The 27,916-nt window shown below is 40.4% G+C and overlaps 1 protein-coding gene across 2 annotated transcripts in view; it reads left to right on the top strand.

Moving 5' to 3' along the window:
- The first annotated feature begins 4,674 nt into the window (after positions 1-4,674).
- LOC125901605 (contactin-associated protein-like 4) overlaps positions 4,675-27,916 on the top strand; it is a 225,919-nt gene continuing 202,677 nt past the window's right edge. The window contains exons 1-2 of one of the 2 annotated variants that reach the window (XM_049597328.1): positions 4,675-5,106; positions 11,462-11,600. In XM_049597328.1, coding sequence (XP_049453285.1) covers positions 11,554-11,600 — 47 coding nt within the window. In that variant the 5' untranslated portion in view covers positions 4,675-5,106; positions 11,462-11,553. The remainder of the gene's footprint in view (positions 5,107-11,461; positions 11,601-27,916) is intronic. The other variant, XM_049597329.1, reaches the window with a different exon arrangement.

Here is a 27,916-nt window from a genome sequence, read left to right as displayed (position 1 = left end):
AAAAGTTTGAACACACCTTCTCATTCAATGCGTTTTCTTTATTTTCATGACTATTTACATTGTAGATTCTCACTGAAGGCATCAAAACTATGAATGAACACATGTGGAGTTATGTACTTAACAAAAAAAGGTGAAATTACTGAAAACATGTTTTATATTCTAGTTTCTTCAAAATAGCCACCCTTTGCTCTGATTACTGCTTTGCACACTCTTGGCATTCTCTCCATGAGCTTCAAGAGGTAGTCACCTGAAATGGTTTTCCAACAGTCTTGAAGGAGTTCCCAGAGGTGTTTAGCACTTGTTGGCCCCTTTGCCTTCACTCTGCGGTCCAGCTCACCCCAAACCATCTGGATTGGGTTCAGGTCCGGTGACTGTGGAGGCCAGGTCATCTGCCGCAGCACTCCATCACTCTCCTTCTTGGTCAAATAGCCCTTACACAGCCTGGAGGTGTGTTTGGGGTCATTGTCCTGTTGAAAAATAAATGATCGTCCAACTAAACGCAAACCGGATGGGATGGCATGTCGCTGCAGGATGCTGTGGTAGCCATGCTGGTTCAGTGTGCCTTCAATTTTGAATAAATCCCCAACAGTGTCACCAGCAAAACACCCCCACACCATCACACCTCCTCCTCCATGCTTCACAGTGGGAACCAGGCATGTGGAATCCATCCGTTCACCTTTTCTGCATCTCACAAAGACACGGCGGTTGGAACCAAAGATCTCAAATTTGGACTCATCAGACCAAAGCACAGATTTCCACTGGTCTAATGTCCATTCCTTGTGTTTCTTGGCCCAAACAAATCTCTTCTGCTTGTTGCCTCTCCTTAGCAGTGGTTTCCTAGCAGCTATTTGACCATGAAGGCCTGATTGGCGCAGTCTCCTCTTAACAGTTGTTCTAGAGATGGGTCTGCTGCTAGAACTCTGTGTGGCATTCATCTGGTCTCTGATCTGAGCTGCTGTTAACTTGCGATTTCTGAGGCTGGTGACTCGGATGAACTTATCCTCAGAAGCAGAGGTGACTCTTGGTCTTCCTTTCCTGGGTCGGTCCTCATGTGTGCCAGTTTCGTTGTAGCGCTTGATGGTTTTTGTGACTCCACTTGGGGACACATTTAAAGTTTTTGCAATTTTCCGGACTGACTGACCTTCATTTCTTAAAGTAATGATGGCCACTCGTTTTTCTTTAGTTAGCTGATTGGTTCTTGCCATAATATGAATTTTAACAGTTGTCCAATAGGGCTGTCGGCTGTGTATTAACCTGACTTCTGCACAACACAACTGATGGTGCCAACCCCATTGATAAAGCAAGAAATTCCACTAATTAACCCTGATAAGGCACACCTGTGAAGTGGAAACCATTTCAGGTGACTACCTCTTGAAGCTCATGGAGAGAATGCCAAGAGTGTGCAAAGCAGTAATCAGAGCAAAGGGTGGCTATTTTGAAGAAACTAGAATATAAAACATGTTTTCAGTTATTTCACCTTTTTTGTTAAGTACATAACTCCACATGTGTTCATTCATAGTTTTGATGCCTTCAGTGAGAATCTACAATGTAAATAGTCATGAAAATAAAGAAAACGCATTGAATGAGAAGGTGTGTCCAAACTTTTGGCCTGTACTGTATATATATATATATATATATATATATATATATATATATATATATATATACACACATATATATATAGGCTATACTGTATAAACACAATATACACAATACAAAACATAGTATAGCGTGTTAATAAATGTATTAATATATTTTAATAAAGAAAAAGCTCTATTGTTGATTGAGTTTATTTCTCACACACACTCACTCTCTTTTATACCCACAGCCATCAGACTTAATAATTCTTTGTTAAACAGATGATCTTACAGACTTTGAAATTTTCTTTTCGGGGATTAATAAAGTTCTTCTTATTCTTATTACACTGACTGCTGTGATCCCTCAAAAGTAGTAAAAAACATTTTCAGTATTTACATAAACACTGAAATTAATTTTGGTATTGGTATTATAACTATGAAAATGGGATTGTGGTCAAGATAATTTGAAAAAAGATACAGAAGGATGAGCAGCAGGAGATATTTGCAGCACAGCTGGTGGAAAAGTGAATATGTGCACAAAGGTGTGCTATACATAATATGCTATACTGTGTTTTGTATTATGTATATTGTGTTTATACAGTATGTTTATAAAGTATATAAATACTGTGTATATATATATATATATATATATATCCATTGCACTCTGGGGTTGAGGTGAATAAAAGAACTGTGTTGTGACCTAAATAACATGCTGTTGCTATCTTCAGAAAGTATTAAAGCATGAAATCCCGTATTTTTAATGTACGAACGCATCCTGTATCATAACTACATGTGTGCCGTTTGTAACAAACCAAACCGCGTGAAGATCAGTTGAAAATTCAGTGAGTTATTCTATTTTACTTGTGCATACAGATCCTTCCTCAATAGAAGTGAATGCACTGTGGAGGCGAAGCGAGACCCATCCAAGATGGCGGCCGGCGAGGACATCGGCTGTGATAGGCAGCGGCAGTCAATGCGGCGTCCATGTATATATGTCTATGGTTAAGACTGAGCTACAGCAGCACGGCAAGCAGCATTAGCAGTGTACCGGTACATAGCATTAGCAGCCGGCTCCTCCTCCGCTGTATCCCGGCAGCAGCATTAGCAGCAGAGAAGCCGGACTTGCTCAAACGGTCTGCTGGAAAACCGAAGATCAAGGACGTGGTGATGCGGCCCTGCCACGGCAGCCGCCCGTGGGCAAACAAATCAGTCTCCAGCTTGCCACTGTCCAGCAACCTCGAATCTGTAGGGGAGGGGGGGCGGACACGACTCGTGGCAGTATTTTGAATTTGAGTGCAGTAACCGTTTTGGCCACACTCTTACATACAGCGCCTTTAACCAGGCAAGTCATTAGGAACAAATTCTTATTTACAATGGCGGCCTGGCAAAAGGCAAGAGCCTCTTGAGGAGAAGGGGACAGGGATTAGACGGGTATCAAAAGATAAAAGAAACAGCAACACATACAACGTGCACCACATAAGGGACAAACAGCATAAAGTGGCTAACAGAGAGCAGCATCACGCAGCACAGCAACAACAAAAATAGCGTACACATGCAGCAGGACGGACAATGCAACATCAGCAAAAACAAAACAAGCAATGCAACAAACAACAACAAACATACAAACAACAAATAGCAAGACAGACTGGCAGAGCAATAACAATAGCAGCAGGAAGAAGAAGCATACGAGCAAACAGAAGGCAGCCTACAGACACAAGTTCCAGAAAGAAATACTACTGGGTCAAGAGCAGCTGCATGTTTCAGTAAGAATGTCCAAAATTGTGCCCTTGAAAATTGACTTGGGAATGACGTTTTCCAGCTTGAGCATTTTTTGCAGGTCATTCCAGTCTTTGGCTGCAGCAGCCTGGAAAGACGACTGTCCAAGTACACTATTTGTTTTGGGGATTTTCAACAGAATATGGTGAGCAGAACGAGTGTTAGGCAGCAGATGTGGTTTGCAACAACCAACACAAATAAGGAGGAGACAGACCAAGGAGAGTTTTATATATAAGCATAAACCAGTGAATATTACGCCGGGTGTGTAGGGATGGCCAGTTTTCAGAGGAGTAAAGAGTCCAGTGATGTGTTTTAAATGGTGCATTTGTAGCAAACCGGATAGCAGTGTGATAGAGAACAGACTTCTGCTACAATAGTTCCATGTAGGTTTGATTGTATATTATAAAATTTCTGCATCTATTTCTAGTACAAAACTGATTTAAGCCCTTAATTTAAAAAAAAGGGTTCTTCGATTTTAAAAAGTAAAAGATTAATAAAGGTTTTGTGATACAAAGACAAAATTTTGAGACAAAATTAGATATTTTAATTCAGTTTTTTTTATTTTATTTACTATTGCCATTAATTTAGAAAGTCAACATTTTATTACTGATTACTTACTTAAGTGTCACACTGACTTTATATTTGATAAATATGACTTTATATGTCATATTTGACTTCTCATGCCATAACTTTGATTTACACAGTTCAAATTTTAAGATTGTCTGTCATAATTTCTACTCATAATTTTGATGCACAAAAAAATGGCACATTCTGACTCCATGTTGTGCCAGGCTAAGACAGCATGCACAACAGAGTCGTAACTGCTAAAGACACCTGTGATTCCTCTGCTAATGAGCTCCACCTGTGGAGAGGATAGTTTTCTTCCTCTGAGCCACAGAATGAAGGGGCCTGGGCTGGAGGACGGTTTGTCACATTTGTATTTTAATTTAAACAGGCCATTCTCACAGCAGACATTTTGACCTGTCACATTAGGAAAAAGCACAGGTGTTACTAACAACACGAATGATGGCTCTGTTATATTCAAGTGCTCCAGTGAGAGTGACAGTGAGAAAGCATGAAGGAGACAAGGATCCTAAAAATCAATGCAGCGAAATGGAATTTAACCATCCTTAGTTTAAGTTAGGTCTTCCGTGGGAAAAACTAAAGCCGGTATTTTGGCTAGGGAACCATTTTTATTGGGCTTTTAGGACAGAAATACACAGATATGGACAATACTTGATAAACTGTCCAGTGAGGGTCTTCAAACACACCACCGATACACAGCTTGCCATTTTTTGCAAGCAGTTTTGTTTCTATTTGGAATAGACACAAGAAAGAGGAAATGAAACCAGTGCATTTGTGTAGGGCAACCAGAAAACAGCGGCCATTTCTCCCACTGGTCCAAAATATGCCCTAATAGCATGTTTGTTGCTAGCGCGGTTATCTTAAGCTGTTAGCTAAGCGGCTGCTTAGGGAGTCTCCTATTAGCAACTTTGTAATGTAGCGAATATACAGAAACACCGAGGCTTGATGTATTTAGTTACGAGAGAGGTTTCTGTGGACAGTTTATACATTTTTGTTGTCATAATGGGTCACGTTGAAACAGCTGTAAATCTGTTTCAATCTGTAAATTCAAGCTAACTATTAGCAGCTAAATATTAGCAGCTAACCGTTGGCTAACGTTAGCTAACTACAACTACCTTCTTCCAAGAAGTCAACTATAAACCTTTTGGAGACACATTTCCTGCAAGAGGTGAGTATCAGTATTATATTTAAATGTTTGAGCTTGCAATTAAAAATTAAAGTTGAGGTAGTGTTGAATTAAGTTACCAACAAACTGATTTTTGCATCAATTTCCAATGTAAAACTTAAGGAAGCCCATTCTGTCCAGGTAAATTGTCTGGTGGAGTAATAATACTGATAGTGCTATGACAGCAACATTGCTGCATCAATTTCCAACATTCAGCTAGACTGAACAAAAAATAAATGCAACACTTTTGACTGACTAACTGCAGTAATGTCTACCAGAGCTGTTGCCGGTGTTCATTTCACTACCATAAGTCGTCTCCAGTGTTGTTTTTGTGAATTTGGCAGTACATTCAACCAGCCTTACAACAGCAAACCAGGTGTATCCACACCAGCCCAGGACCTCCACATCCAGCTTCTTCACTTGCAAGATTGTCTAAGACCAGCCACCTGGACAGCTGATGCAACAATTGGTTTTACACAACCAAAGAATTTTGCACAAACTGTCATTGTAACCAACTTGTGCAGTTGTGAGGCTGGTTGGATGTCCCAGCAAATTCACGGAAACACTGGGGATGGCTTTTTGTAGTGAAATGAAGATTCAGTTCACAGGCAACACCTGTAGTGGACAGGTCAGAATGCCAATGGCACAGTCCCTCAAAACTTGGGACATCTGTGGCAGATCTTTAACGTAAACCTGTGAAAATTGGGAGCAAAAATGAAGAGTGTCACTTTTAAATTATTGTTTAGTGTAGTGGAAGCATAGTCACAGGCAAATCTTTAAAAAAGATGTTGAAGTCTGTGACAAAACGGTGCCAAGTCAAAACTATCTTAATGAAGAGTAACTTTTGTGTAAAGCTAAATAAAACATAGCAGTTTTCTTGTTGCTAGAAATGAATAAGATAGTGATAGAAACATCGGAAACTAACGAGAGATAAAACGAACAAGACATTTAAAAGAAATTTTAAAAACAGCAACAAAAATAACAGGTGAGAAAATGTGTGTAAAACATGTTTTTATATGTGAATTGCTATAATATTTTATCGCTCAACTAAAGTAAGTGATGCTAATAGACACTAACAGTCTGAATTACGACACTATTTTCCAGTGACAGTCAACCTGCATGGCACTAAAATTCGTATCGCTGGGAGCAAACTGTTCACCTTTTTAAGGTGAGCTTTAAAAAGAACATAGATAGGTCATACACCAATTTTGAAGGGGTGATTACAATCAAAAATTACATTAAAGGCAAATCACAAAGTAAACTTTTGCAGTGCAGATGCTCAAAAAGGCAGAACGATTGATTCAGATGAGATCTTGTTTGGTCTGGTCTGGTTTGGTCTGGTCTCAATAACTGATTCTTTTGTCAGAGATTTCCTGGTGTAAGATGGCAAAAGCAAAACATTTGGCACAGGGCAAAAGCTTATTTCATTCTGCTGTGGGCATATCTTATATTTTGGAGAAATTGCCAATATTTTTGACTCTCTACCTGCTGTTTTCAGGTCTCTGATTTCTCATCTGATTGCTGCGGTGCATCAGATCCACAGAAAAATTAATATCTGCACCTCAAGAAATGCACATCAGATCTGCTATCTGAGTGTTTGCTCTCCAGCAGGCTTTAGGATTCCCTTTACATGCTGATTAGTTTTATACTTTAAAAACAACATTAGTTCTGAGCGCACGTTATCTGCTTAAAGCTAAAGCTATCAACTTCCTCAACTGTACAATCTCCCGTCACAGCATTCTGGGAAGCACATGTGTGAAATAACATGTAGAGGTCAGAGAGATCCGTGCAGCTCAGCCACTGTGATGTTACTGATATGACATGATGTGCAGGCTCCTACAGATGTCTAGTTCAAAACCGCAGCAAGCTTTTCATGTCAGGAACCCTGCTTCAGACCACAGATCAACATTTGATAAGATGTTTTCCACAGAAACACCGACCGAGAAGATTTTTCTTGTTAGATGCAACTTTGTAGACAGCTGGACTTATCATCAAAGTAGGCTTTGTACAGTCTCTCAGCATGGTGTCCACTAGGGGAAAAAATAAGTAGTTATAATGATCATAACAGTGATTGATGTTGTCACCCCCCTCTGTTCTCAGTCACAGATTGTATGATGTCTGATCGTGCTGTAATCAGTGTGAGACAGCCAGGGAAGACAACCAGGGAGACGGTGTTGCCTTGCTCTCTTGTTTGTTGCTGTTTGAAATTAGGGATCAGAGAAATTGCCACCATGTCCGGGCTCAGTAAAGAGGTCTACACAGGATACTCGTATACAAAACATGAAAAAAATTAGCTAAAATGAACTAGGTGTTTGAAAAAAAAAATCTGGATGTTTTGTGTGTTGTGTTGCTGTCCAAGGTGCTGATCTTGGTATCCCTAATGCAAAGAGACACTGACCAATATCATGTGTAGATAAGGGTCTCAACTAGTGTGTATGCTTCTTAAAATTGCTGTTTTCAGTATTTTTGTACACTGCCAAAGAATCAGATGACTACCTGCATATGAAAGAGATTGTTAAATAGCGACCAACCGGTTCAACTCTCTCTCTCTCTCTCTCTCTCTCTCTCTCTCTCTCTCTCTCTCTCTCTCTCCCTCTATATATATATATGTATATGTGTGTGTGTGTGTGTGTGTGTGTGTGTGTGTCATTATCAACAGACTTATTTTCCTTAGCTCTATGAAGTGTCTCAGTGTCTTTAAGCTATGGCTATTCTTTTTCCACCACCTTTTTGTTTTTGCTTTTGCTTTTATCAATAAAAGCTCTAAAAGTTGACTTTAGGCAACCTGCCCAGCACCAAACTGCAGATAAACCAAGTTAACGACTGGACACGGAACATTTAGATATTTTGTTGCCCCTAAGTGGTCAATACAGGTTTAGATAACTCATTTGCAATAGATAACAGCTGGTGTTGACAACTGTTTTTTAGACTCATTCTAAAAAAAAAAAAAGGCAAACCAAAGTTAACTGCTTTTATCTCAGAGGTCTGCATGGTCTCACAACATTGGACCTTCATTTATCCAGGAGAAGCATTCTGCTGAGCCTGCATGCTCCTATTTAGGACTGACCTACTTTAAATGGCTCCAGCTACACCTGATAGATGAGGTCAGGACAACCACTGTTCCTGTGGTAGTCAGTAACTGAATACACATTTTAACTGTATTTTCGAATGACTTTAACCTGAAAAAGGTCAAGTAAGCTTAATTCAGTTAGGATTTGTGAAGTTTTTAAAGTGTAGTTGCAATATTAAAGGGCATATTACACATCAAAATGTGGCATGTTACCAAACATGCTTTGCTGGACACTTGGGCCGGGCTGTGGGAGTGGAAATCTAATGTTATTAAGGCTGGAACCTGACATTATTTTAATCAATTGAAATGTCCCAGTAGACAAAAAATGTCACAATTTCAAAGGCCAAGGTAATGTTGTAATGCTCTTTTTGTTTGAACAACAGTCCGAAACACAAAGGGCCGTATCTTACACCTGGCACAAAGTGGCGCACAATGCAGCTCAACTGTCGTTGCTAGTTTCAGACAGACACAGTTGTCATTTTCACGGCTAGATCCCAGTGTAAGTAGCACATGTACTTGCGCCCATCCGTGACCCCATGGGTGTGTAGATATACAAGTGAGGTGTGGTCAGGCCTGTTGATGCTGTATTGCTCTTATGAACCAGCAGGAAGCTGTTGTGCCATTGACCAATAAAACCTGGTTTAAAGTCAATGGCAACGTATTTTTACTGCTATTTAAAGGCCGTATTCTGATAGTAAGATGCGCCAACTTAGGGGTGTTCACAGTGTGCATACACTCTGCTGTTACACACACGGGGACATGTGAAGAGGTTGTGGGTGGGCGAACTAATACATCATTAATGAGAAGAATATTGGAATATATGTAATAAAATATATAACATTCTCTAAAATGTGAACACAGCAGAGCTGCTGAGCTGCTGCTCCTCAGCAGAATCACCATTAAAAAAAGACGCTGTGTGCATTTACGCATGAGGAACAGCATAATCCACTAAAATGTTAGTTCTGTATCTTTGTTAACTTTATTACTATAGTTTTTTGTTTGGCTGCTTAAATGCCCCATGATATTTGCTGCAGTGACATTACTGCTCTTATTACACACTGTCAGCAGAAAACTGCTCACTTCTCTAATTTCCCAAATCTCCCATGTAAATAGCAGTGTGTCATGTGCAGGCACACCTGGCTTTTAAAAGGAATGGGAGATGACACAGTGATTTATTGAATTCATGTTCCACCCAAAACACACCTGTAATTAAAACAACCCCTTTGCCCACTGTGGTTTACTTTGTGCCAAGACTATGTGCTGTTTAACTGGCGCCATGTACTTTAGACTATGAGCTCTATAGATTATTTAAATAAGGTCCAAAGATATTAAATGTACAGTTTTAAATCGAGAAAAGCAGCTAATCTTAACATTTGAGAAGGTAAAATCAGCAAAAGTGGCTGTTTGGAGGAGTGGCTCAGTTTCATAGCTTTGAAGAAAAATGATTCAATAAGAAACCAATGGAAACAGCCTTATATTATTGCAGGTCATGTAATATAATCTCAAATAGAACAAGCTGCAGATCCAGACTTAAGGCACTGATGAGAGAACTTTATGATGACTTTTTGTCTGAGAAATCGAACACTGACCTTGTAGTCCCCCCTCTGAATTATAATCAACTTAAATTTAAAAGTTAATATCAGTACTCTGTGAACTCAGGCTGTACAGAATGAGGAGATTCCTCTGTTAAATTAAAATTACACGGTGGCTGTGGCTGCCACGGTTGGTCCTCCAGAGAGTGGCTGTCGTGGCGGCACCCCAGGCCTCGTGTCAGACTCCGTCAGCGGGGACAATCATTAGCTGCCTCCCCAAGGAGCCGCTCCCTCCTCAGCATCCTCTCCACTTCACCCTCAGCCCTTTGTGGCTCCTGCTGATAAGGCCAGGCTAATATGTGCTCAGTCGCTGGCTGCATGGGAAATGACAAACACAGGCTGAGCTGCTGTCCACTCCATCTGGACAATAGACACTGGAATCTAACTCCAAAAATGCAATTGGATTTAATCTTGAACACAATCTCAAAATCATGTTTTTGTTACGCTTTAGAGTTTTTTCTGATGTTATCTGAGACTGTCAGTAACAACACTTGTAGTAAATATTTCTCCATTTGTTTGCACCAATTCATGAAGTTACATTTGTTATTTGAGTAATGTACATTGTATTTATTAATCTATTGATTTTTTTGTGGAGTAATTTATTGTGTAAAATATGAAAGGTCTGTCGCAAGCCCAAAGTCACATTTTTGTGTAGTTTAGGCAGTTGGTGAGACAAAACAAGTAAAGGTATTCAATTTATGATAGCACAGAGAAAAAAGAAGCAGCAAATCTTCACATTTGAGAAGCTGAAACCAGCAGTCGTTTGGTATTTTTATGCCCTCTGCAACGGTAAAAACCATGGCCTGATGTACTTGTGTTTTCACGTTGTCTGTTTCTCTGTCCCAGTCTTGTGAACACAATGTTCCAAGAACACCTTGAGGGAATTTCTTTAAATTTTGAACAAATGTCCACTTGGACTCTGTGATGAACTGATTAGATATTGGTGGTCAAAGGCCAAGGCCACCATGATCTTGCTTTCATCCCATTGTTGTGAATGCAATATCTCAAGAACTCCTCAAGGGAATTTCTGTCAATTTGGCACAAATGTCCACTTGGACTCAGTGATGAACTGATTAGATATTGGTGGTCAAAGGTCAAGGCCACCGTGACCTTGCTTACGTCCCATTGTTGTGAACGCGATATCTCAAGAACACTTTAAGGGATTTTCTTCAAATTTGACACAGTTGTCCACTTGGACTCAGGGATGAATTGATTAGATTTTGGTGGTCAGTTGTCAAGGTCACTGTGACTTCACAAAACATGTGTTTGGCCATTTTTTATATGACTGTCTTGACCACTGATAACAGCGCTAGGCTACTCCACAGCTGAATTCGCCCCATAACATTAGCTTCAGTTGCTGTATGGGTAGTCAACTCATCTAATGCTGATGGTAAGTTAGAAAGTTAACAATGTTATTTGCAATTATTTTGTCAGAATAGATTTTCATCAGCAGTGGTGGTTGTTTAACAATAAAGACAACAACTCCCATGATCCCACGCTACTTCAAGATGTCATCAAAGTTGACACAAAGTTGTTACATTATTGTTTTGATTGAGAGACCCCTCAATGCAGAAATGAAATATTGTGTGTTTAACTCATTGTTTACCACATCTCTACAAAGGATTGTGTTTAATTTTAAAGGTTTGTGTGTTTTTATTAATAAGATGCCTGACACAAGATTTCTACATTAATATAGGTTTCATCAAACAGCCGAGTGACAACTGTCTTCAGAGGATGAGGAGGCGTGACCATTCGAAGATGGATGGAGAGACATGAGCAGCATTAACGATGGTGCAGAGTGACAGGTCAACCCACACAAACACATGCAGACACTTGTATGTAGTCTTTTATCTCTTCTCTGAGTGTTTGAGTGTGTGTGACCACTTCTAAGAAACTCCCCTCCCGTCTACACACATGTAAATCCAGACAAGACCTCCTCTGTGCCTCTCGCTACCAGTTCTGCATGGCAATTATAATCTCCTCAGTCATTTAAACGCAAACACACACTCACTTAAGAGGCTGTCAGAGTTCCTCTCTGACTCCTGCTAGCAGCGCTGCATGATGATTACATTCCCCACAGTCATTTCTGTTGCCAATAGCGGCACACCACTCTGCTCTTAACCTAGACTCAATGCTTACAGCCAGGTGGGCAGAGTGTGTCAACTTGCTCCTCGCTTTCCTCAGAGGCTCGAGTGAATCTAAACCAGAGAGAGAGGCTTTACATGCAGCACAGCTACTTCACGCTGTGTAGCTTTGGTATATTGAGCTTTTCTTGAAGAGGTTTTTTAGTTTTGTCAGTAAGCTCCCATCAAAGGAGGTGTGCTTATAGAGAGCCTAAATAAAAACTGGCTAAAAAAGAAAAGCTGAAACGGGTTGTTGTGGTGTTGGTTGCTAAAAATTGTACAAATTAAACAGATTAGTTTGGTGAGGAGATAACTTTTCTAGGCTGGGGGACGTTTTACAAATGTCAAAAGTTGGTTCATTGATTCAATACAAAAGAACTGACTAGTTGCCATAGATGTAGCAGACCAGAAAACACTCATATGAGCTGTTTTTGGAACAGTCAAGTTTGGTGTTTTGGAAAGCGCCAGCAAAAAAGTCATTTTGTTGCTCAGGTATGAGGACACTCTCTGAAACCCAGGGACCTTCTGACCGCGTAGCTAAAGCCGAACTGGATTGCTTGAAAAACATCACAACAACTACAGCTACCTTTGGTATCACAGCTCTCGGCCGGCTTTTGTCTCCACATGGCTTTGAGCTTCAGTGGTTACTGCAGGCTGTGGGAGAGATCTCTATTAAGATTGACCTGAGTGACAAAAGCTGGAGGTAGCTAAAAAATCCCTCTCTGGTTGGCAGTGTAAGCCAGTCACTACAGAAAGAAAAAACAGCTAACCAGCAGGATAAAATCTGCTGGGAGGCTGCTCAGTCTCTCAGAACGCTGCTCTGAATTTCTACCATTTTTTTTAATCAGAGACAGGACTGTAGAGTGTCTCCTTATCTGTCAGAATGAGCTGACTCATCCTGTCAAAAATATATTTTACACCCCACTCCATCCTAACCAGATCTTCTCCCTTTACTGCTCTCCTCTTGCAGAAAGACCCAAAGTGTTGATGTGTGAGCTGGTGTGCTCTCAGGTGATATCTATCGCTGCCTTTAAATGGCAAACATCAGGTTGCATTTGGGAGTTGTGAGATCACTGATGCAAAATGACTGACAGCACAAATGGGAAATTAAATTAAAATAAAGATGCTACATTTTCTGTTAGTATTATGGAGCAAGAGAAAAGCAAAAAACAGGAGTAGTTAAAACATTAAAAAAAAACAGTGAACTAAACTCCCACCCCTCTGTAGATGTTCTACTCTGCTCCATCATCAGTCATTTTTTAATGTATTTGAAGCTAAGCATCACTGAGCAGATGGCCCGACTCATTTGGCACTAACTAACTCCAAAATGAGAGATCTACTCTTTGGGGTAAAGTGACACCTACTTCACAAGTTGATTGATTGTCTGAAGCTCCCAATTTGGATGGGATTTAAGACTGTGGGGCTGGTTCAGTGATTCTAATATGGGATATGCTGAACAGATACACTACTGTACGTGCGATATCAATAAGAAACCTGTAGACCTACTGTTTTCGGGTTGTTTGTTTGTATGTTTTTAAGTGAATCTTAGAGGCCACCGCTGACAAGGGTTAAGGCTTTACCAAAGAGAGAAACAAGAAGTTTGTGCCTCCACGATGTTTGGCTGCCTTGTTTTAATTCCCTCACCACTCGGAGCAAAGGTGCCAGTTTTCTCTTGACATTTTGGTTTGATGACTGACAGCAAAATGGCAATGTTACCAAGTTAATGAGATTTATCCAGAAAGGCCAATCTGCTGATCCACAGCGACGCTGTGACATTTCTTTCGCTGCAGATTGATCGATAAATGGCCAGACCTTCCCCACAAGCTAAACATTAAAACAAAAACACAGAAAAAGAATGGACTTTAAATGAAATCTCTGGCTGGAACAAAACAAAAAACTTTTTCTCATGCGCAAGAGATTGGGTTGAACATTTGCAATATTCTAAAATATGGAGAACATGTTAATGGCATTGTCATTATACCGGTACAGGAAATGTGCTTTGAACATTATTTATTCAGAACTTTAGCAGGGAAAGCATCTTTTTTTGCTTAAAATCAGAATGTGAAGGTGCCGTGTTGTCCATCAAAGCATCTTTACAAAAACACCACACAAATGGACATCCTATATAGCTTGGAAAAAATAATCCCTGAAAACATCTAAAACAAGTTTAAGCGTTTGATGAAATCAGTTCTTTTGCCTTGAGATAAATTAGGACTGTTGTTTTGTATATGAGCATGTTTGTGTTATATATGCAGCCAGGAACTTAAACATATTCATAGTTTGCTGAACAACCAACCAGCCGCCGGCTTTACATCCATGCTAGCAGCTGCAGCCTGAGCAAAATATAAATTAGCTACCTGCTCACTGTCCCAGCTGCTCAAGTTGACTGTGGGTTTAAACGGAAACTTCCAAGTATGCATGTGTAACTGTCTTCCTTCAAAGGAGTACTTCACCCCCCAAATGTATTTGTGTATCAGTTACTCACACCATGTCACGTTGAATTTGTGACGGGGCAGCGGTAGGTCAGCAGCGCCTGTGTTCATCGAGGTAGAATTACTGTTTTTGTCACTGGCTGAGGTCTGGCTTTAAAAAGAGCATTGATAAGTTTCACTTTCAGTTCATTTCATCATTGGAAAGGGCTGTGTGTTTGGGAAACACTGGGCACATGACTGGATAAATGGACTTGGATTATACTGCATGAGTTGTGTGAGAGACACAGATGTTTTGATATAGTTTTGCAGTTGTTGAATGAAGTCACCTATCACTTCAACTCATCAAGAATTTTCCTAGTTTTTGGTTTCTGTGCTCAGCAGCAGAGGCATGCGAGAAAACTTAAACTGAAGAAACAATCTGATCTGCTCAGCTCATCATTTATTGAAGTTGCGTCATGAACAGAGACAACATGAATAACTCTCTAGAAAAAACATGAAAACATTTGATACATTTCTAGGTTTTTTTTTTTTTTCAACATTTTAAACCCCAACAGACTGAACTTCTCTGTTGTTTGGATGACACATTTTTATAAACATCTGCTGGCTGTAGTAGTGACACAGATCAGTAGTGAAAGTCACAGAGTCAGATCTACGCCAGCATTGTGTGTGTATGTGTGTGTGTTTGTCAGGCATTAATCCAAAAACTGTTTCTCCAACTTGCCTGAGGGTGCAGCTGTCTCCATCAAGGGCAAATGGAAGCAAATAATAGAGCAGATTAGCATAAAGTGTCAAGAAACAGCTCAGGGATTTGTCGCCACACTTCTGCTGCACACTGTCTCCAGTAAATGTATTCACTGCACAAAAAAACATGAGGAAAAACATGTCCTCCTAAACTTGGGACGTCAAGGCTGAATAGCTGTTTTGCTTTTCCTCTGTATTTTGCTTTTTAAGATACTGGAAGCAGCTAAACCTCCATCTGAAATCATTAAATAAATCCTGCAGATCGTCGCAGCATCTGCTAACACAGCATGCTTGGTTAGATCAGTGAGTTTCCTGCTCCGCAGGGAGACTGTCGAACAAAAGCAGGAGGAACGGCACGTTGTGATTTCACATGCTCGGTTAAGTTTGACCAGCGTGTCGGCTTCGAGCGTCGTCGTCTTGCCTGATTACTCCCAACAAGTTCCACTTCTCCAGTACATTTGCTGTCAACAAGTTCCAGTGGAAAACATCACACGCTTTCATTTCTGAAGTCATTTGCATAATAGATGCCCTCTTGGGCACCGTGAGCCTTTTGAGGGAAAAAAATGCTTATATTTTTCTATTTTTCCTCTTTCCAGGATCTCAGACTTTGTGCTGCAAGAAACAGATTGTATTTTTTCTCACTGCATAATGCTGCAATGCAGTTTTCTAATTGCCCCGGTAATATTTAAAACAAAAAAGAACTTGGGTATCAGGAAACGGATGAGAAAAAAAAAGGTGTTTGTCTGTTCAATGTGAGGACGGAGGAGGTGTGTTGGCAGGAAGTGGAGATATTTGTGTTTGCTGAGCTGCTTTGGAGGGAAAAGACGATGTTTTCTCCATGTTTCCGTCACTAATCGCTTTTTAACAGAAAGCTGCCAGAGCAACACAACAGTCCGGGAAATCACAACAGAGAGAATAAAAGTGGGGGAATCCTTCTGCTCTGTGAAATACAAGTTAGCAGGTTTAGCTGTGGAGCTGTAAATAAAGCCGGGATGCTGCAGGATTCAAGGGAGAGAAATAAAAAGAACAGCTGAGATGCTGAGAGAGAGAGACGGGCAGTCATTCTGAGTTATGTAAATTTCCAGAAGCTGGTTCCAGTCATCGTTCCCATTGTAGATTGTGGTGTAATTGTGCTGCTGTTTGCTGCTGATAAACCTTTGGAAGAGTCCGGTCTCCACTGGATTCTATCAGGAGGCCGTCAGACAGAAAGTTTTGGCTCAACCAGGCAGCCAGGAGGGTTTTTGGTTGCAGCAGTTTTTCCTCTTTGTCTCTCTGCACTGTCAAGATGACACAGCATGTGAAGAGAAGACAGAGGCAGCAGACAGAGACAGATATCAACACCTCAGTGTCATCATACGTACACGCAGCTTGCTGAACGTCTCTTATCTGCATCAGCTCACAGTACTGAGAGTGCATGGACTCTGAGTTTAGACGGTCCCGGTGGAAATAAAACCACTGACTGTGGAGGAGATGCTCCACTGGTGGAGCTTCACAGGACTTCTGTGTCTGTTTCTCTGCAGTCTGTGGCTCCATCAAACACTTTCCTGACAGTTTGCTCTCCGGTCACTTAAAGTTTTAACACTGAAGTCTGCATGGAGGCAGTGCTGGAAAAACTTGAATCAGTATAATATCAGTTGTAATATTCATTTTATCCTCCAGCTGAACTGAGTGTACTCAATAATGAGTGTCACTGACAGAATCACCAGATTTACTTGCTGGTGAGCAAAAGCCAAAATTTGCAATATGTTACATCCTGGTTTAAAGTGTACCGAAAGACCATGAAAGCCACAGGAATAGTCATGATGCAATTAATCTTTAACTGAGGTAGAATCCTACAATAAACAATGCTTAGATCCTTAATCCTGATCCTGATCCATGATGTTGTGAAAAGTGATGAGATAGTTTTCTGATTTGTGTATTGATGTGCATTTGAATGGCAAAACTAATAGTCAGTGATAACTATCAATCAAAAGCAAATCTTATAGTCTTATCAGCCATTATTAAGATGAATTCTTAGTAGAGGAGAGCAATCATCAGTGAAGGAAGAAGTATTCAGATCCTTTCCTGAAGTAAAAGTACCAATACCACACTGTGAAAATACTCAAGCACAGGTTAAAAAGTCTTGCATGTCAAATCCTTAAGTACAAGTATGTATTATCAGCAAAATGTACCAAAGTACTCATTGTGCAGTAAAATGTCTCTGTCAGTGTTTTAATATGGATATATTCAAAATTGTGTTAATTTTAACTCCTTTATACACTTCTGGCTTCTTTACATCAATGCATTATACTCTATAACGGGGGTGTCAAACTTATTTTAGTTCATGTCCCACAAACAGCCCAGTTTGATCTTAGATGGGCCGGACCTATGAACCACCGCACAATAACCTATACGTAACATCAGCTCCAATATTTTCTATAGATGGTCATCCTTTTGCAAAACAGATGAACAGCCTTAGACGTCTCCATTGTTCTATCTGAGAACTGTTTTCTAGTCATGGTGGGAAAACCCTGTGAAGCAGAGTTTTGTGTGAAGTAGGCAACACATTGTTTAACTTGCTCCTGAAACCTGGCACCTCTTTGTGTCATCATCTAGTGCAGTGGTTCACAGCTGGTGGGTCGTGGCTCTATTCTGAATGGACCGCAAGTGACTTGCAAACGTGACAAGTTTGTAAAAAGCACACTTTATTTTTAAGTACAGTGAATTTCCGGCAAAGAGCTTGGATTTCAAGTGCTGTATCCTGCTGTAGAGCGCGTGACTAACGGACAGCTACTTGACAGAGACCACAAACTAGCTGGCTAGGAGAAATCTGGACCCCAGTGCTGGACCAGTTGGGAACCACTGATCTAGTGGGCCGGTTTGGACCCTTCAGTGGGCTGGTTCTGGCCCACGGGTCGTATGTTTGACACCCCTGCTCTATGAGATCATATATTTGTAGGCAACATATTGAAGAATTGTAGTGTAACAAAGTAGCTATAGCTGTTGGACAATGTAGCTGACTAAAAGTACAGTATTTGCCAAGAAGCTGCAGAAATTCTCGAGTACCTTGAATTTGTACTTAAGTTGTGCGTAAGGTAAAATCTGACCTGTGAATCCATCTGAGCCAGAAAGATGATCACACCAAACGAGAAAACACATGCTTAAATATGTCAGTGGTGCTGGATTTGAGTGAATTTATGAGATATGAAGAGAATAGTCCTAAACCCAAGTAATATAAGCACACCTTCAGGTCAGCCAGCGCAACAATAAAGCAATGAGATTAACAGGACCTAAGACAAAACATAATCAGTATTCTCTTCGGCCTTTTATATATTCAGTCACATTTAATCCAGTCTGCTTTAATCATTAGTTTTAAAAGAAAATCCTTCTCACTAAATGCTTCCTTTCTGTTTGCTCAGGCGTAGTGTCGAGGACAGAGCTGTTTGATGACTTTAAGCCACTCGGAGTGAGGATTATAATCATTCCGCAGGACTGTCGGGAAAAAAAAGTCTCTCTCGTGCAGGAAGCACGAACAATGTCAGACTTCACGTTAATGATTTAATATGAATACAGTCATTTACTTGCAGTAATATCACAGACTTTGTTCTTTGTTGTGGTGATACAAAAGTATACTGACATAGCTGATGACTGTCAATATCACTTACTTACCAGTAGCAATAATTTATAAATTATAAATGATCTGTGGAGGGTCCCAAAAATGGAACACTAAAGTTAGGCTGTTACACATTGTGCTGTTCCCGTCACTATGACGTGAACACAGTGAGGTGATAAATGGGATAAAGCATTAGAACTCACAGCTGCTGCAGACGCACCTGTCTCTCACTACTTATTAACCTGATAACTGTCATTAGGGAAAACCATCGGCAACTAATGAGACATCTGTGCGCTAAACTATTAAATAATAAACAGCAGCTTTTGCAGATGAAGAGGAAAGCTCCAAAACAAACTTGTTGTGCCTGTGGATGTCTGGCTCTCAGAGGACTCTTTATCTGCTGCCGCTGAATGCTAATGGAAAACAAAAACCCCTCATAAGCATTGTTTCAAATTCTCCCAAACACAACAAGTCCAAGGTCATTTCATCACGGCAACAACAACAGGAGGTGTTTTCGTCCAGTGGGAGTTGGTCTTGTTCAGTGACTGGAGCTCGCTGATGTAGACGGCTGTCCTTGGCTAAACTGAACAAATTTCAGATGAACAGTGAGCTCTGATAAAAGTGAAGCTTTAACAACTCTGACTAGATTTAAAGACAGACACTTTGAATTTATAGTGTGCTGTGTTGCTTTGATGATAAGGGGAATATTCTGAACAAAAGATCGCTTTAATCAATATTCAATACACTTTGGGATCCGTAGTTGTAGTCTAAAGCTGTAAATCCTTTATGAGCCACAACAATATGAAACAGAGTCTGTAGCTGTGAAGAACAGAAGGAGGACAGTAACATATCCCAGGCCTGCTGTCTGCCTAAAGGAGGCCAGAGGCGTGTTACTGCTTACCGCAGGGCAAAATCATTAACTTATTATTACATAATTTGCGTAATTACATGCATTTTTACAACACATACAAAATTAAAGCAACTGCAACATTTCATATTTCAAGTCTGATAGCCAGACTCACTGGACTCATGGCAGACTTGTCAGGCTTGTCCACTTCACTAAAGTCGGTCTAAGTGCTGCTCAACAGATTTCCTAAAATCTAGTTGAATGAGTGTAGGTTTGGGAGGTGAAAAATCTTGAGGGCTTTTCCTTGTGCTTACAGTATATTACCTTACATACAACTGGCACTGATTAAACATTAATCTGACAAGCCAGTAAGTACTGGGCATCTTCCCTCCAGAAACGGATTAGTTTAGATCAACAGATGAATGGAGTGACATCGACACATGTTCCTGGACTGGTGTGGAAAAGACAGACTCATTCATAGATTTGTACATTTTGAATTCCTGTGCTGATGTTATTAGAAATTATTATCTAATGAAGGAACTGATATTTAGCCATACATTCAGTAGGGTTACATACCATTGCATTTAAGCTGGTACTGGTTCTGGTACATGTAATTCGGTACTGATACCCAATGGTACCTTTTTTCAGTACTTTACTTTCGCTGTAATGACAAAGATGTAAAGGGTGATATAGTAGACTTAAACGCAATTCCACTCCTCTGCTCTTTTCTAATCTCACAGGGAGCTAAACTTCTGTCGCTGTCTCCCTGCTTGTGTGTGTATGTATGGCCCATGCCACCAAACACTTTTAGTATAGTACCTTTAGAACCAAAAGTAATCCATACAAACGTGTATCTAGACCCTAGACCTGTTTAGCATTTCCACACTTAAATGTAGGCGGGGTTGTTTTCACAAGTAAGAGCAGGAGTTTGGTGCTGCAGGAGCGCACCAGAATGATGCTCCACCACGTTTTTGTCCAAATGAGTATTAGAATATATGTTGGTTGAAATTCATAAACAATTTTTAAATGCTTAAAGACCCAATGGCTACTGAATCATATGTCATTCAACAAAGACAATAAAAACAAATGGAATGGTCATAATGACATTTAAGGTGTGCTGATTGATTCTTGTCGTCAACTCCTATACCTTAAAAGTTGCCAGTAGCTGCTGGCAGTAGCCTTTGAACAGCAGAGTGAATTGAATTATTTTTTTCTCAGTCTGTAGCTGCTGCTAGAAGCAGCAAAACATCCTCTCATTTTGTAGTTATAGTTTACTAGTGTATGAAAAACTTGCCACAGTATGAACAGTGGTTACATCACCTTCAAAACCAGCCACAACTCACCCCTGATGGTTCTCTTTTTACCAATCAACTGACTGCAATGTTTCTAGCTTTATCTTATAGTACCAGATCAATGTGCTAGGTACCCCAACAGAGGGGTGACGGAAATTAGGACTGTTCAGTTGATACCATCCACAACTTTTCACAATGGAAACTGAAAAATAACCATTCCATTGTGTACTGAACTCAACTGAACCAGACTGCTTGGTGGAACCGGGGCTTATATGTTTGTTTGTTTGTCTGCTTGTCTAGCAGTGATACTAGGCTATTACTAAAAAAATATGCTACAGAAAAGAAAATGGACCAGATGCGGAAACTGCTGCAGCACATCGCCGCTGCAGCCATAGTTTTTGGCTCACTGGGAAGCCAGTTGAGTGACTTCAGAACTCCATGGCCAGCATCCTGGCTTCAGGGCTCTTTGGCCTGCAGGAGAACATACATTTCAATATATATGAAGAATGTTTAATTGGACTACCTCTTACAAGCATGTATCTCAGGACATCAAAATCACAACACATATAATTAAATTACATTAGTTCTTTGCCAGAAATTTCTTTAAAATTAGGAAATATTTGCCTGTAAGTCACCAGTTGCATTTCTGGTTTGTCTGTGGTCAACATGAAGAATGGTCCACTTATTTTGTCATGAGAAAATGACCATCTCTCCTAAGTTACATAATAAGACACCATTTCAATTACACCAACATCAATCAATTTAACTGCTGACTATAATCGTGTCCTGCATTAACAGAAAACAAGAGTAAGACTACACACAGTGACACAAATAATGCGGGAGCAGGAGCTTATACCCAATGCAAATGGACTACAGCAGCGTATATTATCTTTTTATGCATAAACATTCACTGTGAGTCTCCTGGATTGTGTTTGTTCCTAGAAAGTGTTGAGAACGGACCCAGCTGACTCTGCATGCTGCGTGAATTCCTGCCTGGTTTTACACCTCTGTGCTCAACATTTTAATGATGAGCCTTCTGCTCATGGAGAGTTACTGTTGACTGTGCTTAAAAAGAGAAGCAGAGGTCTGTTCGTGCCAGACATTGGAGACAGCAGCTCTTAGGGAATTTTGTGTTTCCCTCATAGCAGACAGTAATTGCTTTCTTCATTCTGGCAATCCTGGCATCTTTTTAGGCTATTTCATAGTTCTGCCTCTATGTAAATGATCTGCTCTGGTTTTTAGTATGCACACTGTTTCCAAATCAGGCTCCTTCATGGCAGAGTGAGACTGGTATTTGGTCTGAGGCAGTTTTTATCATCTTTCTGCTTGGTTGGCGTTAGACTACATGAGCTGATGAGCCTTTACAGTCTGTACAAGCCTTTAACTACAAGGAACAACACATTTCAGTGGTTACATTGCGCAACGTCTTGGTAATGACAAAGAAGTACAGACTAAAATTGAGAAGAAATTTTCTGCTACATTTAAAGTGATTTTTACATTGAGGCTATGAGTGTGCAGCTGCTATTCTGTAAGAGAAAACATCTCTCAACTGCCAAACCCCAAGTCGAGTTCACAAAGCAGCGCAACAATGGCTTGTCTGCTGTGTGTGGTCAACATTTTTGTTAAGTTTGTGTGTGTTGCTTTTATGTCTGCCGGATGTTTGGTGATATCTTCCTGGCAGTAAGATAGCTTTCTGTTATCATGAGGTTCGGACTCTCTCAGTTTCACCTCTGTGAACAACTTTATTGTTTTGATTTCACCCCAGTTTTATCTTTTTTTATTATTTGTTTGACTCCGGTCTTTCCCACAGTGTTTATAGCCTCACTGAAGACCCACAACAATCACTGCTAAGTCACTGGTTCCACTCTGTTTCCATGGTAACCACATAAAGGCCATTAGCCGGGTCCAAAGGAGATAGGACCTTTTTCTTTTTCCTCTCTGTGGCTGCTTATCATTTCACTGCTGACGTGAAGATTGGCTTCATCGTCAGCATCATCATGTTGCATTGTGTCTTTACTGTAGGTTGGTCTTGCTTTAACTCAGACTGTGAAACTTAAAACTTGACCTCCACAAGGCTTCGTCTGTGTGTCTGTGTGCATTTCTACTTTGCCTATAGATCATCTTTATGCTGTGATTTAAGTGTTTAGTGTTAAAGATGAAACATGCTTTCCAACATTTTAAGGAGGATAAGTGTATTATTTTTGTTTTGTACAATCATAGAGTGAAAAAGTAAAGAAGCACAACGCAAAAGTTTGTGCACCCCAAGACATTTGAGCTCTCAGACAACTTTCAACAGGGTCTGAGACCTTAATTAGCTTATTATGGCTCTGGCTTGTTCACAGTCATCATTAGGGAAGGCCGGATGATGCAAATTTCAAAGCTTTATAAATACTCTGACTCCTGAAACCTTGTCCCAACAATCAGCTGTCATGGGCTCCTCTAAACAGCTGCCTAGCACTCTGAAAACTAAAATAACTGATGCCCACAAAGCAGGAGAAGACTATAGGAAGATAGCAAAGTGTTTTCAGGTAGCTGTTTCCTGCGAAATGTAATTAAGAAATGGAAGTTAACAGGACCTGTCAAGTTGTGGTCTGGACAACCAAGAAAACTTTAAGGGAGAGCTGCTCATAGGATTGTTAGAAAGGCAAATCAAAACCCCTGTTTGACTGCAAAAGACCTGCAGGAAGATTTATCAGACACACAGGAGTGGTGGTGCACTGTTCTACTGTGCAGCGATACCTGCACAAATATGACATGCATGGAAGAGTTATCAGAAGAAAACCTTTCCTGTATCCTCACCACAACATTCTGCATCAGAAGTTTGCAAAGGAACATCTAAACAAGCCTGATGCGTTTTGGAAACAAGTAGAAAATAGAACTTCTGAACACGATGAGGAAAGGTATGTTTGGAGAATAAAAATGGTGCAGAGTTTCATAAAAAGGACACCTGTCCAACTGTTAAACACGGAGGTTGATCGATCCTGCTTTAGGCTTGTGTTGCAGCCAGTGACATGGCGAACATTTCATGGGTAGAGGGAAGGAAGGATTCAGTTAAATTCCAGCAAATTCGTGAAGCAAACATCACACCATCTGTAAAAAAGCTGAAGATGATATGAAAAGAAGATATTTTAAAGGACTAGTGTGTAGGATTTAGTGGCACCTAGTGGTGAGGTTGCATAATTGATAGTTCAACCAGTGCCAAGTGAGTAGATGTGAAAACGCATATTGCCCTATTTAGAGCCAGTGTTTGATTTGTACCCTTCCCTTTCTATTGTAGAAACAACAAGGCGGACTCCATATTTAGATATTAACAGCTCATTTAAAGATGACAAAAACACACCTATTTTATGTTTTAGGTTATTATACACTAATGAAACATACTTATGAATATCACATTTCTACCAATTAATGCCCCTAAATCCCACACACTGCTCCTCTAAGCCTATGTTTACACGAAAATGATCCACTGACAACAGAATTGTCTCTCATTTTTGTTTTGAAAAAAGTTCCACGTTTAGACGACAACGTTTTGATAACAATCACCGTGCACACAGATCCGCAACAATTACCAAAAACTGCAGTGTACATGCCAGGCCAGTAGTTGGTGGTGTGATGCTTACGCTTCCTTCTACAGAGCGGCAACGTTTTTTAAAAAAAAAACAAAATGGCAACCGCACAAACGTTTGTCTGGATGGACAACGAGGTGGAGCTGCTACAGTAAATCTACACTATGATGGGGAAGCATTGATAAATTCAACAGGGTGAGCAGCACAAGCAGAGCTCAGGAGTCCGCCATTGTTGTCGTGATGGTCGACTTTCTCGAGCATGCATAGTGACTGGACGCATAATGTGCATGTGCGAAAAGTCTCCGTTTTCAGAGGAACTGCATATTGCAAGTTTACATGACAACGGAGACGGTGCCGTTTCCAAAAAAAATGCACTCTGGAACCCGTTTTCAAAACGTTGCGTTTTCAGGCACCCAAAACGATAGGCTAAAACGCAACATAAGTTTACCGTTTTCAGTTGAAATCATTGTATAAACGGGACCTAAGACCCCACAAAGAAAAACTGACTATATTCATTGTAGTAAACAAACTTTAACTGGCTTCATGGTGAGAGTATGCACATCATTAGCATTGCAAAAGGACAGCATCTTCAAATATCAGTTCTGCCTACAGAAAACATTATGTCACTGAAAAATATACTTGATTTTTGAGTTAATCAACCCCAGAAAATGTAACAAAATTTCCTTTATTCACTCAATAAACTAGGGAGTACAAGATGATATTTCCTTATCAATGACTGCGATGCCCTACAGTCAGAACATTCACTGTGGCTGTCTGCACAGCCACACAAACTCGTAGTCAAGGCAGTTCTCTGTGGGGTTTGTTTCCTACTGGGAATACATGTTCTACAAAATGTATGCGCTCCCAGTATGCAGAGAAACTTTGGATGAAAGCAGCCACTAAACTGTCCTAAAAAAAAAAAAGCTGTTCTTTATTTTCCTCCGGCACCATTTTCAAACTCAATTTACCCCCTAAGGAGATTTAACACATGAAAAAATAATTAAAGCATGTGAAAAAGAAAAAAGCAAGAGGAGGGTATGGAGAGAATGGGAAAATTAAGGAAATGAGAGCAGAAGACAAAAGGGCAGATGCTGAGGGGGAAGGAGTGCACAGCAGGAGGTGAGGAGCAGAGAAGAAGAGGCATGTTGACTCCAGCCCTCTCATTATAAAGGTCATTAGTGGTTCCTCTCCTCTGGCGGCTGATTAATAACATCATTTAGATCAAAAGGCCGCTTAACTCAAGACCTCCGAATTATAGTTTAGAGAAAATAAGGTCATCAGAGAGAGGCAGAGAGTTGTGAGGCAGCTCTCTCGCTGCAGTCAACACAACTTTCTGTCTGTAGTCTGCAGCCACATGATTTTTAAACTATTAATTGGAGTCTTTGTTAAACTCTAAAGCTTCAAAACTGAACAAATGTTTGTTTAGAAAGCAGCTGACTGCTCTTAAGTGCACTCAATATGGAGAAATAACAGACAGGAAGTGTTTTAATCTCTTTGTGTCGTCTGAGCTGGAACCAGCCACTAATGAAACGACAAAACAAGTCTGACTGATTCTCACCTCACTTCAGTTTGATTATTTATCCAGTCGCACCTTTTTCCTCTCGCCCCTCTGTCTTAACTTCATAAACCTGGCAGCACATTTGACGCTCTCTCTCTCTCATTCAGCGGTACACCTGGCTCAGTTTGAGTTTTAATCTCCCCTCTCGGCAGTCTTCATTATGTGTGTAATTGTCCTGTTTCTTTAGTGGCTGACTTTGCCTGCAGCTCAGAGAGCAGAACAGAGCTGCAGCCGGGTTGTTAATGACAGCAGAGAAGAGCCACAGAGTCAGACCGAAGGTTCAGGGGACTCACAGACAAAGTAACTGTTACCTGCTTCATTTGTCACATCAAACCAAGACGAAACAATGTCTTCACAGCTTGATGATGTTTTTATATGTGGAAATATGTGACAGTATATGCAGCTATCACTCATATCAATCAGGGTCTGACTACTTAAATTGCTTAGGTTTAAAGAGGTGAAGTAACTTCTGACAACTGCCCTCAGAGATGATTCTCCAGCTAAAGTTTAAACTGAATAAAAAACTTTAAACTGGATCTGTTCCACCGAAATCACAAGGTTACTTGTTCTTTGAAGTTTGCCTTGCAGATCGTTTCATTAGCAATCTGACTCTGTCCAGGTAAAACTACACAGAACTGCCGCTGCTTTGTAATGAAACGGCAAACTGCAGAGAGTCTGCAGAGACGAGAGCTCTCCTCCTCCACATTTACAATATCGCCAGCCAGCGCGCTGCAGGCATCCTGCTGCGCTGATCTGAGACACAGATCAAGGTAGAGCAGGAGAGAGAAAAAGACAGAAAGACTGAGATAAAGGATGGCTGGTTCAGACAGAGGAGAGACAGAAAGGCAGCGTGTTGCAGCAGGTGGAGAGAAACCCTACTCATTGTATTAACACTGATGGTACAGCTCTGCTGCTTCACTCCACATCTGAGATTCTCACCTCTCCCTGTGCTCCGTTTAACGCCTCAACAGTTATGAAATCATTAATTAAGCCTGTATCACATCTACTCCCACAGAGCCCAGTGTGTGTGTAGTGTGTGTGCATGTGTGCGTGTGAGGTCGTCAGGCAGCTACCCTCCTGCTTTTCAAATGCAAATATAAAGAAGAGAAGTCATCGTGTTGTTCTGCGGTGTTAACTTCTCCACGGGGAAAATGTCTCTACTAAATTAAACAGGACAGGGATCCCACATCTGCGTGAAAACAAGAAGAACTCTTTGATTGATTGCCTGCAAAGAATGAAGGTTACTCTCTTGTCTTACTGCGTTAAACTGTGGATGACAGTTCATAGCATTTATATATTCATGAATGTGAGTTTCTCTTTGACTTCAGGGAGGCAGGTTGTCATCAATAGTAGAAGTCAGTTCATGCTTGTACACTTCTACTGCGGCCTTGGATTTGTTGAATTTTCAACTTGTGGTTTATAAACCTCCAGGTCTTCACAAGATTGCTTACTGTTGAGGAGAAATTTTTTAAAAAATTACATGTACTACATGTTTCTCGTTTTGATCATATCTTACAAACCAAAAGTACTATACATGTTGATTCAAGTCAATCTATGATTACTTCTGCACATCAGAAATGCTGGTATGATGCCATAGTAACTACTTGAGTGTTGTTGCATCATCAACGCATTAAACCGTTACATTAAAATTGGCCCACAGTATAGTCAGTATAGTCCAAAGGGAAATTAAAGCTGTGAGCTCCTTGCATGTAAAGTGTGAATATATATTAAGTCTTTAGATGCCTATAAATAAACAGAACCGCAGCTGTAATCTTACGGCACATACCAGGCTCTGAGCATGACAAGTTCTGCCTCTCTGGATGTTCGCTTACAGCCACTCTCATGTGCATTTATCGTCATGCACCTCTTTTTATGAACACACATCTAAAGCACTAGAAAATCTGGACTTTTATAAGCAAGAAGCTCCAGTTTTTTTACGCTGTAAAAGACACATGAAGCATCAGTTCGCCTTGTTTGCATTGAACTAGCTCAACTCCTGA

This window comes from Epinephelus fuscoguttatus, linkage group LG15, assembly GCF_011397635.1.
Source record: "Epinephelus fuscoguttatus linkage group LG15, E.fuscoguttatus.final_Chr_v1".
NCBI lineage: Eukaryota > Metazoa > Chordata > Actinopteri > Perciformes > Serranidae > Epinephelus > Epinephelus fuscoguttatus.
The sequence above is the reverse complement of the archived record's forward strand: the minus strand, read 5'-3'. Positions and strand labels throughout refer to the sequence as shown.